The 14261-nt window shown below is 41.1% G+C and overlaps 1 protein-coding gene across 1 annotated transcript in view; it reads right to left on the bottom strand.

Moving 5' to 3' along the window:
* EPHA6 (EPH receptor A6) overlaps window positions 1-14261 on the bottom strand; it is a gene marked incomplete at its 3' end in the record, with an annotated part of 529988 nt that overhangs the window by 7645 nt on the left and 508082 nt on the right. Inside the window, exon 16 of the mRNA XM_082011392.1 lies at window positions 8979-9128. Within this exon, the coding sequence (XP_081867518.1) occupies window positions 8979-9128 (150 nt within the window). The remainder of the gene's footprint in view (window positions 1-8978; window positions 9129-14261) is intronic.

Genomic DNA, 14261 nt, shown 5'->3' with positions numbered 1-14261 from the left:
TAAGAGTAATGAAGCTACGTTAGGACCGTAGCTCCCCTTCATGGCAAGGTAGCAAGTGGAACAAGAATCTTGTAGCTGTACACAGCTGAGTGTCTGAGTTTTATAAAATGAGGTGACTTGGTCCTACAGCGTATAGCCCTCTTGTATCCTGCAGAAACACCTATGCATGAAAATCAAGTGTTTGCAAGGTGGCAGGGAACTGGATTTCCACGGGGTATGTTTTAGACCCAGCAGCAGCAGCACTGGGACGTACAGGCTACTCCAAAGGCAGCATTACTGCTGAGTAGAGGTCTCTGAACGTGCAGACAGGACTGGCCACACACATAGAGGTGACATCTAGCAGCAGATGATACGTCAGTATGATAATCCTTCCACCTGCCTTTCTGGCTACTTGTTTATCTCCCTGGGATTTACTTCAGTGGTCCAAAATCTGGGCTGACGGAATGGCTGCCATAGGACAAAATACCATCAGAGTACCAGAGAAATATTTCCTCCAAACCCGTGCCTCCTGACGATGAATATGCCCCCAGACTGCTCCTGTTACGGGCTCGGGATGGATGAAATTCAACCCCACGCACAGGAGATTTTATTCACAAAACTGTCAGAAATATGTATCTCAAGCAGTCTTTCAAAGGTGGCTTCAGAAAACACAGGTACTTGTTACTGTGTGGGGTATATCTTAGTTAATACCTGTCATTGAAGAGGCAATCTTTAGCAGCCCAGAAATACAGATATCATAGTCTTTACATTTAACTGTATATGTTGCAAATGATTAATTTCTGAAATGTGTTTTGTTTTTAAGGCTAAGGGAAAACTTCTCTACTTTTATGAAATATATAGCACTTGCTCGACACAACAATAGAGAGCTGGTGATGTTTTCCTGAAATAAATTTTTCAGGAAAAAACCAAAAGCAACCACAATTTTCCAGACACTGTATTTTCTCTGTCACGATCTATTTTACCATATCTTTGGAAAAGAAGTTACAGTGCATTTTGCTTCCTCTCTTGTTCAAAAAAACATTTCAGTATGAAGAGAAATATGCCAGCTGGTACTGGGATAATTACAATTTCTCATTAATACCAGCACATTTTAAAAATAAACTGTAAATATTGCCTCATTAGTATCCCTTGTGAGGCAAGTACTATTTTTAGAGTCTAAGAAGCAAGAGTAAAGTAAGTGTCTAATGCTGCAATGGGAATCAAGTCTCAAAGGAAGAATTAAAGCTTTTTAGTTCCTTATTTATTTATTTATTTGTTTGTTTTCGCTCCTGCTTTGCTCCTTGCACAGCACCTATCTCTGAACAGAAGAATTAGATACCCATATACCTAAAAGAGAAGAAGTACTACATTTTTCTTGGTGATATAAAATTATATATTGTATAATATGTAAAGATTATATATGTTAGCATCTTTTAAATGCCTTTTTCCTTGCCAGTTTAAGGTTGAAGAAGCACCACATTAATCGTGAAGCGGTTTAAATGTCCGTATCTACAAGAAGGCTATAGCAACAGCTCTAGCAATCGGCATAACTCCTTCCACACTGGCAAATCAACGTCCCATCTATTTCAGCCCAAAAGAACGGGAACATTAGCGTAGCTTCTATACATATGAAGCCCTGAGTCTGCTAACAAAAAGGCTGATCACTGCGCTCTGCTTCTGGTTTTGTGACGAACGCTTGACGGTGTCAAAAGGAAGAAAACATGCAAATATTCTGGGCTGCCACCAAGCACTGAGAATGAGGCTGTAGGTTTCTTTTCAGCGAGGAGTATGTTTAAAACTCATTAGGTGGTCTTGTGGGTCAGCGTTACGGCGAGTAAAATGGGCAGGGTGTATTTTTACAAGTAACGCCCTTTGGCAGGTGAGAACATAAACTATAAGGGAAAGGGAATATTTTTTACAAGTTAACATAGCTAATTATTTCCATGCTTTTTAATACTTAGGCTTTTATGTTTCCAAAGAGGACAATTCTTTTTATATATTTTTGTACACAGATGATATTAAACACTGGAGCCTGTGAAATACATTTTATAATTTTTGTCTGATGTGAGAAATAGCAGTAAAGGTTGAAGACAGAGTTAATATTAAATATTAATTATGATACCAAAATTATCTGAAAACTATTTTATGGACTTTTACATAAAATTATGTATGTTTAGTTTAAAAATACTTTGAATTTGGCAAAAATGGCATCTGAAAATTAAGCTGTAATCTTCTAAATGAAGTTGATAGTTTCATTATTAACAGTAACATAGATTTTTGCTTTTGAAAGATAACTGACAAACTTTTTAACGTGAGACAGAAGAAAGTCCAGAGGGATGTTGTCCCTATGTCCTGCTGACATCTGAAAAACCTACCAGGAGGGAGAGGCAGCTCTTCGTGCCTCACGGTACGGAGCCGATCCCAGGTGCCTGCCAAGTGTTTTGATATTTATGGTTTCAAAGAACTGTATTAGGGTAAGTTATTTTTACTATTACAAGAAACTTTCATGAATGTAAGGATTTACATTCTGTTTGCTACAGTAGTTTTCTTACAATCCATTAAATACTATTTTTTTTTAATACTGTAGTTCTGCAACATGCACTAATTTATACAGTGGCCTCCAACAGGTGTCCCAGTAGACTTCACTCACAGCTGTTCTACAAACCAAATGCATGGAATATAAATCTTCCTTTCCTCACATGAGCATTAGAAAGCCAGGTTCTTAGCACAATCTGTTCATCGGTACACTAGTTCCCTTGCAAAGTTCAATATCTTAGCTAATGTTTATTAATTAAGCAATAAGACATGACAGACTGTGCAGCAGCCCTAATTAATGGGCACCTCTGGTGCCTGCCACACATCTAAGTGCATTAATCAGCACCAACACAGGTCTGAAGTGACTTACCACAATAATAAAATGGTTATTTACTTAAACAAGAACATTTCTCAAAGTTAATAACATTTTTAAGCCTCTACGTTATACCATGTACAGTATTAAAAAATGTTGAGAGGCATTTTCAAATTCTGTCGCCTGAAGTTCAGCTTCCGAATCCCCAGTGAGGAATACAAATAGAGGATGCTAGCTCTGCCGAGGTGCTGAGTCTCTCCAGCTTGCACTGACCTGCTAGATACTTGTGAAGAGTTGTAGTCTCTCAAAATCAGACTGGGTTTATTTAGGTGGCAGGCATCAGTTTAGCATTTCTCTTCGCATCAGCCTGGGCTCTTCGCTACTTGAGCTGGCTCCTCCTGACTCGATTGCCGTGAGGAGGGGTCGGACAAGAGGCCCTTGGCAGGCTGAGCTCAGCCCCACTGTTCACCTGACTGAAGACGTGTTCACGTGGGAAATAGGTGTCAGTCAGTGCTGAACTCACTTCTCCCTTTGGGTAGGGGTGGGCGTATCATTGGCTTCTATGTTATGCATGTAAGAAATGAATATTTAACTGGCAGCCACTCAAAACATCACTTAATTAGCCAGGGTCTAAAAAAGTGTTAATTTCCCAAAGTTTTTTAATTAGAAAAGCAATTTGTGAAATGGAATGTGAAAAAATAGACCCGGCTCTGTGGAGTTTATACTTGAAGTACTTTCAGTACTTTACAAAACCCCACCCAAATCAATAAATATTTTCTTTCTAACTAGAGAAGAGTTTTATTATGAACCAAACACAGTAAGTGTTGCAATGTTAATGTTGCCAGATATTTTGATGTAGCAAAACCTCTGACTATACTTATGCAAGACCTTATCAACAGTTGTTGATAATATGTCTTTTATGAATCTGTTGCTTTCCCGGCCATATGTACAGTATCACTGACCTTTGGGAAAGTCCTATTATTTCTGCAAAATAAGCTCATGTGAATTCAGGGTAATTTATTGTACTAAAACGTATGTCCCAATATCCAGCAAAGTAAGCTTTATGATATGTCTAATAACTTGAAATTTCCCAATGACATTTAGAGTCACTAAATGTATTTAGAAGGTCACAGGTGCTCCCTGTTAACATTTTGGCACTGCAAGCCTGTGTGGGGGGCTCTGGAGAAAAGGAGCCCTGTGCGCTGTGCGTTGCTGAGCTGCAGGGAAAGCCCCCAGGAGTCGGCATCATCAGCGTAAGCAGCATCCTGGGGCCCGCATCGTTATCCTGCATTAACAGATTCTTCTGTTTCGGAATTAGAAGTAATTAAATGTTTCTATCTTCAGGCTGTAGTAGAATATTTAATATGCTCTAAATAGAGGAGTCGCTTTATTGAATTTGCACTGCTGGCACGGCCTTGAATAGATACATCGTATGTGGTGATAGAGGTGGAGAGGAGAGGCTGAAGCCATCCTCAAAGAAAGGGAGAGGCAACCGGAATGAAGGTCTGTGTTGCGCACTACTCTCACCTGGTGACTTGGGCTTTATGTGAGGGTCCTACAGGTCATTCAAACCCTCTTCCCGCGAGGTGAATAGTGGGGCCAAATGGACTTGACAGAAAGTCTCTCTCTCTCTCTGCCCCCATTCCCAGTTTGCAGTAACAGCAGTGGGAGAGTCAAGAGGCAGGCTGGTAATGGAGCTGGTGTGAGAAGGATTATGATTACAGGAGAAGTAAAATAGACAATGGCAGCTCAGTTCATCAGAGAGAGTTGACCCAACACCAGATGAGATCACTCACAACTGGAATAGAGACTGAAATTCGACATGTTGTAGCACAAGATCGCGTGACGGTGGGACACAACGATACAGCAAAAAAGCATCCTCTTCCCCCCACTTCCTTGAGCTGCAGTCACTACCAGCTGCCCATCGCCTGCAGCTAGATAAGCAGAGTGGCAAGATGAGGGAGGAAGGCAGAGTTACGGAGAGGTGACACGGCAGTCAGAAGCACTGGCATTGCATAGAAGCCAGGCACCATGGTAGGGCCGACTTTGTTCAGAAGTACCTCTGGCTTCACAGGCTCCTTTAGCCTCTAAAAAAACCAGCCATGAATGGGGTGCTGCAGAGGAACGAAATACCAATTATATAGTGAAGAAAGGCAGGCAAAAGACTATTGCTACGATACACCCAGAGGATGTGCCAGTGGGAACTGACAGAGGCAAGAGCAGAAAGGACTGTGAGCCATTGCTGCATTTATGATTAACCCAGTCCCTGAACCAGGCGGTGCTAATGAGGGTGGACGGGAAAAAGTAACTGCCCAGTGAGCCTTGCCTGTAAAGGCACATGTGGACATTGTACTCAGAGAGTGTTGAGTGGACAAGAGGCAAAGGGCACAAACTGAAAACCACGAAATTAGATCAAAACGTAAGAAAACACTTTCCTGTTGTGTGGGTGAGTGGCACAGGTTGCCCAGAGAGATTGTAGAGTCTTCATCCTTGGTGACAGTCAAAACCCGATCAGAGACAACCCTGAGAGAACTGCTTTAGCTGACCCTTCTTCAGCAGGGAGGCTGGAGTAGACAATCCTGAAAGGTCCTTCAACCTCAGCTGTTGTGTGATTCTGTGCTTTGCTAGAAACTTTCTCCCAGTTTCTTGTTCTGTTCAATCTCTCCTTAAAAGAAGGCTCACAGTGAAACTAATCATTGCATCTATTAGTTTGGGAAGGCAGAAAATTTGAGGATATATGTGCATTTTGATACAAAGTGCATTCCATGCAATGCAGAGTAATCAGGTTTTGCAAAAACATACTAAAGATGAACAGGCTAATAGTGCCATAGCTGTGTTTGGCTTTGCTTCTGAATGGAAGATTAACTCAAGAATAGCACCGTGTGCTACTGCAAGGCTGAAGTGATGTCCCAAGTCCTTAACAATCAGCTCCTAAACAACCACAGCTTCTTTTTTAAGGAAAAAAATGGCAGTTTGCCTTAAATTGGTGTTTGCAAGCTATGGTAGTTCAGGAGCTGGTAAGTGGCTCTCAGTTCAGGCAAGGAAATAGCTGGTGTACTCATGTTCTTAGTTCGAGTCTGCCTGCTCGTCTTCTTTTATTAGCTTTGAACCCAGTGGCCCACTTGAATCAAATTAAATAAGTTTTGTAAGAATCAACAGCTGGCAGAGGTATAAAGTTGGTTGTAGAACATAGAGACTTAAATATATCTGAGAAATCTGTACACAGATGATTTCATACCATGCCCCAGGTAGAAAGTAGCCTTAATTCAGTTTTCTAAGCATAGGTATCTAATTTTAGAATCCCTGAGGTATCCTGCCCAGCGTTCAGTTGTTGCTCCAGATGACCTCCAGTCTCCTGCATGTCCTGCATCAGCCACATGTGGGGATCTTAGTTACTCTAGGGCATCTCAAATGCCAGCAGATTGCTAGCTGTGGGAAACAGAATTGAGGCTACTGGGCTTATCTGCTTATTTCACAGTAGATCCATAATGTGTTTATAGTTCAGATAGTACCAAAATCATGTTCCCACTGAAGAAAAAGGTCTACTTCAGCTCAGTGGTTGCTTGTTCTCTTCAGGTGGGCAACCAGCCACCACTGCCTGGTCAATCAAAAGCAGCATAGCTCAAAACCAGGCACAGCATGTATCATCCCATACCTGGTGTTAATTAAGGAGCACAGCAGGGAGCTGGGCTGCTGGCAGGCAGATGCGTGGAGGGGGGACGGAGGCTGTAGGCATTGTCAGGGGAGAATGATGTACAGGAGAGGTGGTCTAATTCCAGAGACTACACTCACGAGAGAAATGCTGGAGAAAAGTAGGATTATCATGCTGGTGAGGCTGTAGAGTACAAATCTAAAGGAAATAAGGCCTTATGAGTTCTGCTAGTCTTTTCTGTTTTGTGTGGTTTTGGTTGTTTTTTTTTCCTTTTCTTCCTGAAACACCCCCAAAAGATATTTTTTTAATGAAAATCTCTCTCAGATCCTTATCCCCAAATGACTGATCAGCCTTAACAAGCAACTAGACATGAATGGCTGAATAACTTAGCAACAATATAAAAAAGCCATCTGGGAAAAGTCTTGTCGACTCTTCAGAACCAAGGCAGAGTTATTCTAGGCACATATATGAGAGAGGTTAAGATGGGTTGCCATGCCTAGTGGATGAGGGAAAGGCTGTGGATGTTGCCTACCTGGACTTTAGTAAAGCCTTTGACAGCATCTCCCACAGCATTCTCCTGGAGAAACTGGTGGCTCGTGGCTTAGACAGGTGCACTCTTCGCTGGGTAAAGAACTGGCTGGACAGCTGAGCCCAGAGAGTTGTGGCGAATGGACTTAAATCCAGTTGGTGGCCGGTCACAAGTGGTGTTCCCCAGGGCTCAGTATGGGGGCTGGTCTTGTTTAATATCTTTGTCAATGACCAGGATGAGGGGATCGAGTGCTCCCTCAGTAAGCTTGCAGGCGACACCAAGTTGGGTGGGAGTGTTGATCTGCTGGAGGGTAGGAGGGCTCTGCAGAGGGGTCTGGACAGGCTGGATTGATGGGCTGAGGTCAACTGTATGAGGTTTAATAAGGCCAAGTGCCAGGTCCTGCACTCCAGTCACAACAACCCCATGCAAGGCTACAGGCTTGGGGAGGAGTGGCTGGAGAGCTGCCCGGTGGAAAAGGACCTGAAGGTGCTGGTTGACAGTAGTGTGCCCAGGTGGCCAAGAAGGCCAACAGCATTCTGGCCTGTATCAGAAATAGTGTGGCCAGCAGGAGTAGGGAAGTGATCGTGCCCCTGTACTTGGCACTGGTGAGGCCGCACCTCAAATACTGTGTTCAGTTTTGGGCCTCTCACTACAAGAAGGACATTGAGGTGCTTGAGCGCGTCCAGAGAAGGGCAACGAAGCTGGTGAGGGGCCTGGAGCACAAGTCTTATGGGGAGCGGCTGAGGGAACTGGGGTTGTTCAGTCTGGAGAAGAGGAGGCTGAGGGGAGACCTTCTCGCTCTCTACAACTACCTGAAAGGGGGTTGTGACGACGACGGTGTTGGTCTCTTCTCCCAAGTAACTAGTGATAGGACGAGAGAAAATGGCCTCAAGTTGTGCCATGGAAGGTTTAGATTAGATATTAGGAAAAATTTCTTTACTGAGAGAGTGGTCAAGCATTGGAACAGGCTGCCCAGGGAGGTGGTGGAGTCACCATCTCTGGAAGGGTTCAAAAAACGTGTGGATGTGGCACTTTGGGACATGGTTTAGGGGGCATGGTGGTGTTGGGTTACGGTTGGACTTGGTGATCTCAAAAGTCCCTTCCAACCTTAGTGATTCTGTGATTCTGTAATAATCTGCATTTTGACATAGAGATTGACGGCTGCTGTGAAGACTGGGTATATCAGTTTGAGCTGTTGTGGGGATCCATCAAACAAGAGAATTAGTGAAAATTTAAATTGTGGTGGAGAAAAAGGCATTCCCCTTTTCCCATGCTTCATTTTCTAGGACATGCTTTCAATTTTACTAGAAGCAAATGTGGTTTATTTAATAGAGAAGGCTTATTTGGCCACAACTTTTGCAAAAAAAAAAAAAAAAGTCAGAGGAAAACATAACTTTGTTATGAGGGAGGACTCCTGTCCTGCACTGTGGTTAAGCATATACATAGTTTTTAAGGAAAGCAGAACTAATTCTTAGAAAGGATAATCGGCAAATAAATTTCTCATGGCAGCTTAACTCTTTTAGAATTTAACCATGTGCGTCCATTGAAGGGTACTGTCAGACTGTACTGGAGATAATGGGACAACTTTGTCATCAGAATAGTTCCAGTATTCCATCACGTTTTTATTTATAGCTTAACTGAGAACTGCATCAACTTGGATATCTGATGAAGATTCCCAGGGGTTTAGGTGAAAGCCACATATAGTCAGCATCAAAACCTGTCAAGCTGCCTATGACTCTTTGTAATATGTCTTTAATCCATAGGATAAAGCTAGTCAAGGTTTTAGTTGTAGAGGGCCAGGTCTTCAGGTTTCGTAAAGTAACTAACCCACTGAAGCTGAATAGAGTTATGCTGATTTAAATAAGTTGAGGTTCCTAGAAAGTGAATGGGAAAGCAAAGCAGGGCAGGGAGTGACAGTCATTTTGAAGGAACAGTTCAACAACTTGCAATTAGTCCTCGGCAGTACTTACATCCTGGTTGGACATCTCCCAGTATGGTCTCTCACCATAGGACATCACCTCCCACATTACAATCCCATAGCTCCACGCGTCGCTTGCCGAAGAGAACTTCCGGTAAGCTATAGCTTCAGGAGCGGTCCACCTTATGGGGATTTTCCCACCCTGGAAAATATGTTGACAACTTATCAATATGACAGAATACAGAACGGCAAATGTTTAAAAGAAAAGAAAACAAATGCTATCCTGGATGCTGGGATTCTACATTCTGCCTTCTGTCAATTTGCCTTGTCAATTTGCTGCAAGTGAAAAAGGAAGCAATATATCTTTTTTAGAATTTGATAAAAATCTCATGTCATTTGTAGTGTATTTCACCAAAAATAGCACTTTGTGAAAAAAAGAAATCTCAGTTCAAAGAACAAAAAGCATTTTAAATTATTCATGTTTGTTCAGAGTCATATAATTAGTCAGAACATGCCTTTTGATTGAAAACATCCCAAGCCTGAAATTTCTGGTACATTGACATTTAATCTTTTTTTTTTTTTTAAATGAAAACATCTATTGCAAAATGGAGCACTGAAAGCACTTAATAGAATTATGTAAGCAGAAAGGAAACTATAGCCTTTATATTACTCTTTATTCTTTATATTCTCTTCAAATTTTTGTTGTGCCCTTTAAATAACCAGGTAAATAGCAAACCAAGTGTGTTTCTGATAAGGTTTTCCTTAGGATATTGAATACTTTCGTTCTGCAGCTTTCAACCTAAAATCCAAGTGCTACCACAAAAAAAAAAACCCAAAAAAACTGTAAGAATTCAATCAACAAATCTGACTTACTCTTTACAAGACCACAGCACACACAATTTTTCTCTGACGTCAGTAATTTATACCATTGAACCTGATCTGTTCTCCCATAAATAGTTTAGGTATGAAAACTGTTTTCCCTTTTCACAACAAAGTATTTCTTCTCCAGATACATTTATCTTTTCAAAAGTATATGTTTATTATCGTTCTCCATAGAACTCTTTTAAATAAGCAGAGAGAGCAAGCAGTATGCTTAAGGTGCCACTAGATGGTAGAAGGCGGCAGTCAGTAGAGCTCAGCTCACTTAGCAGTAGTTGCTTTCAACAAGCAGTAATAGATTCTCCTCCACATTATAATTATATTTCTGACAGAAACAAAAGAAGAAATGAACTAGAACATCCGTTTGGCAATTGAAGAGAAGCCACAGTTAAAAACAAGTATGTAAATCTCTGTTAACTTGCTTTGAATATATAAAAAAATTGTCTGCGAGTTGTTGAGGCCTGACTTCAACTGACTAAGAAGATGTTTGTTCTACCAAAAAGTGTTCAAAAGCAAAGCGCTGTGAGTGTGGTGATGTGCCAGTAAGCTAACTTCTCATCGCTGGGTCTCGCCTGCTGCGGAAAAATGTATGGTTAACATTTGTGCTGTATGATAGTGATGATAGTAGTCCAGATAGCCTTTGTATGCTTTTTGTGGCTGCTTTTTTAAAGCCTTTGCTTGCTCAGCTGTGGTTGAAGTCGGTCGCAAACCACCTCCTGATTTTAGCAGTAGTAAAGTAAAGGTAATACCAAGTACCTCCCCTACCCTCTTTTCTTAATCCAATAACCTGGTGGTCAGATCGCTCCTCTGGCATGTCAGAGATGCAAAGAGCTTTACACCCCACCCGCTGCCATCCCTGAGCCTGCCCGAGCCAGCACTGCAGGGCGTGACGCTCCCCGTCCCTTCCCGGTACAGCTCTGCCCCTTGGGAAGCAATTCCAAGTGCTTTTGGGTATGAGAATGAAGAAATAGGGTGACAAAGGAGATTTGTGATAGGACATCCTCCAAGGAAAGATCGGCCTAATTTCTTGCCTCTTCCCCAGGGAATAGTTAAACCTTCTAAACAAACTGGATGGGAGCATTTGGTGTTTGATCTCACGGTATGGTTGCAATGGTGTTTTGGTGGGATACGTGTCCAAGCTTCCTGAGGCAGTGGAATATTTAGATACTCAAGTGCCCCAAATGTACACTACACACTGGGCTGTCTAACCAAAAGGATGTGTCCTCTGATAAACAGGCAGTTTTAGGCTCTAACTGCTGAGTATAGTCCAAAATACCTCCTCACACCACAGAGCTATGGGCCTCATCCTTTCTACTGGATTTGGTTTAGTCATTTATTTTTAAACTTTTCACCGCCAAGCTTGCATAATTCCATCCTTAGATCCCTGGCTTCTGCAGAGTTTTGAGGACAATCAGTATTTTCCTGGCCTAAGTCACAGGGTCGTGGTAGGCATTTAACTCATTCTTTGCACCTGGACACACGCACTGTTAAAAAGGTAAACAACATTCCTGCCGATCCATATCGCAGGAGACATTGCCCCGACGGCCCTAACAGCCCGTCCTCGGCAGCAGCGAACCAGGCCTGGCTGACAAATGACATCGAAGATGATATTCTTGTTCCAACACAAGAGTTCACTGTCTGAACCTCTTCTTACGAAGCAATCCCCCTTGATGCCTTTTGTGTCCACTCGAGATGCTGTCTGGAGTGCCACACCTGCATTCGAGGGAGGATGCAAAAGAAAAACTCCGTATTTTCTTTCCTTATCACATATCTCTGGAGATGACAGGAAGAAAAGTCTACCTGTTTAGATGGTTGTGTTACTGTAAGACTTTGTTTGTCAAGACAAACTGATGACTCAACAAATTTACTATGCGCCTACATTTCTGATTTGGAGAGTTTTATTAATAATTTATTATTTTTTGAATTTTAATGAAAAGTCTTATGTTAATAATTAAATATCTATTTCTAGGGAAAACACAAATCTATACATGCAAATAAAAAGCATTTGGATATTTATAGATTTTACTTTTAATGTCTATAAAATAATATGGATAATATAATAGGAAAATTATTTTTTTAAGTGTGTTCTTTTCATAAATCTGATTATGTATTCCCCAATTATACTCAAAAAAGAGGCCACATCTTGAGCAGAATTTGCAGCTAGATTTGTGACTATAGGCTAAATATAAATGAGTTTTAAAGAATCTGATTAGACTCTACAACTAGTTTCATGATACAGCTTTGCTGACTGATCCCTTTTGGACTGAAAAAGTAGTGGCTCATTGAGTGTGAAAATGAGAATGGAGAACAGAGTCTTAACAAAATTCAAGGCAGTGCACGTTCAAGGGCATAAGATGTGTTCAGTGTTGCAATGTAAAATAAAATTTTTTCGTGCTGGCGCTAATGACAAAGTGAAGCAAAACCTCTAAAATTTTTACAACGGAATCATCTTATGTATGAAGATGTTATATTCATAAAAATGTAAATTTCAATACTTAATTATGTTTGCAGAGTATCTTTTTATGCAAAAAAGTTGTTTTCTTTATTTGAAAGCCATTCAAAAGGCAGAGATTGCAATATGACTACCTTAAGAGATGTATATGATTGAACAGTAGTAATAGCTGCTCATGCATAATAAAAGAACACATAAGGTTTAGAATAGCTGAAAATATATTTCCTGTTTCTGATTAGAGTAATAAACAGTGTTAGTGATATTGGACAAGTCTTTTTACATTTTGATCTAACTGGGAAAATAATGAATACAATGCTTACTGTTTACACAATGCTTCACCTTCAAATTAATATAATTTATAAATCATCCACATTTTACTACTGTAGCAATGAAATCTGTCACAGCTCCCTGCATCAGAAAACCCTTATGCAAGCCTGTTTTGCTTTTAGGTTATTTGCTCTCTTTTGGGGGGCAGGGGGAAGGGGCAGAGGGGGTGTTAGGAACCAGATCGTATTTCTGCCTCATCTCATACATTAATAATGGTAGCAGTGATAAGCTAATTTTATTTTCACATAGTAAAAGAACGCTAACACTGCTGCTATTCAAATAATTAGAATTCAGCCTTTTTTTTCCATATGCTGCCAGCTGAATAGAGTCTACCTCCTGATTTTTTTCTTGATTGTAATTTAATAAGCAGTTTTACTACACAATGTCAAGAGTCCCGTTGGAATTAGAATATTAGGCTCACATTGCTTAGCTTGTAGAACTGTTTAGAGATCAGCCCTTGAAATGAAATTTACCCCTTCGCCCACCCACACCTACACACATGCTCGCTTTCCCTCCAGAGTTGGCACCAGCACAGTTCGCCACACGTTTAAAGACAGAACTGGAACTACATGTTGCAGAATGCCTCATTCTTTACCTCAAGCTATGCATGAGAGAGAGAGTCTTCCCAAAATGCCATCTCTTCTTTGAGCTTACAACAAAAAAAGTGCTTAAGATCTGTTATGTGGAAAGACCCTGCTGAGGCAACTGACACCGACATTATATATGGTCCAACAGGCCACATTTTTGCAGTTGCCCATTTGATATTTTTTAAGTTTACGTTAGACGTATTTTTAAAAAAACAAGGGTCATTAACAGTTTCTTTAATTAAATATTTAAAGGTATTTTAAAACTCCAGCAGAAGAATGTAACCTGCAGCTATGGCCCTGTTAGATTCCCAGAACTTTTGGCAGGCCCTGCTAGCTAATCACAGTGAGGAGCGATAGCACTGAGAACCTTAGATATGAAACGGAAGGTAAGATGGATGAGCTCCTCCTGAATGTGCAAAGACAGCGATACACGTAAGCGGCCAGAAGCAAACACAGTGCATCAGGCTCATGATGCCCCAGAACGAGCGGTGGTGTGGAACAATGCCTGTTTCTGTTGAGAATCCTCTTCTGTATTTTCCTTGAATGACAGATACTGCAGAGGGACTGTCACAGAGCTGGCTGCAGTTATACTAAATGCTGAGGTGCAAACCCATCAGTTCCAGATGCACAGACAGCTAGAACTGTCTATTTCTAGGACAAAAGGTACTGAACTATGTGCCCCATCAGTCTAATCTGGCACAGTAATTCCTATGCATCTGTCAGTCACTATTCCTTTACGTACAATGTTACTGACTCGTGCAATAATTTTCCATGACGCAAGTGTAGTATCTGTCTTTTTCTCCACCCCGAATGACAGAAATGGGGGAAAAAAAAGACCTTCAGAGTGAAGAGAGACAAAAGTAACGAGAGAGATTAGTTTTAAATATTGGACATAATTCATCATTCTGTACAAAAGCCTTATGCCACTTTACTGGAGCGATACTTTTATTTGAGCATATGAATCAAATTTTTCATGTGCAAAGTTACAAATAGTCAGAATTCAGCATCCTTAAGTCATAATTTAGAACTATTCAGTATTATCAACAGTCTTCTCTAGCGTCTATTGGAATATCAGAGAAACTACATGGCA

The sequence above is a fragment of the Phaethon aethereus genome, assembly GCF_964289735.1.
Source record: "Phaethon aethereus genome assembly, chromosome: 1".
NCBI lineage: Eukaryota > Metazoa > Chordata > Aves > Phaethontiformes > Phaethontidae > Phaethon > Phaethon aethereus.
This window is presented reverse-complemented; position numbering and strand designations above follow the sequence as displayed.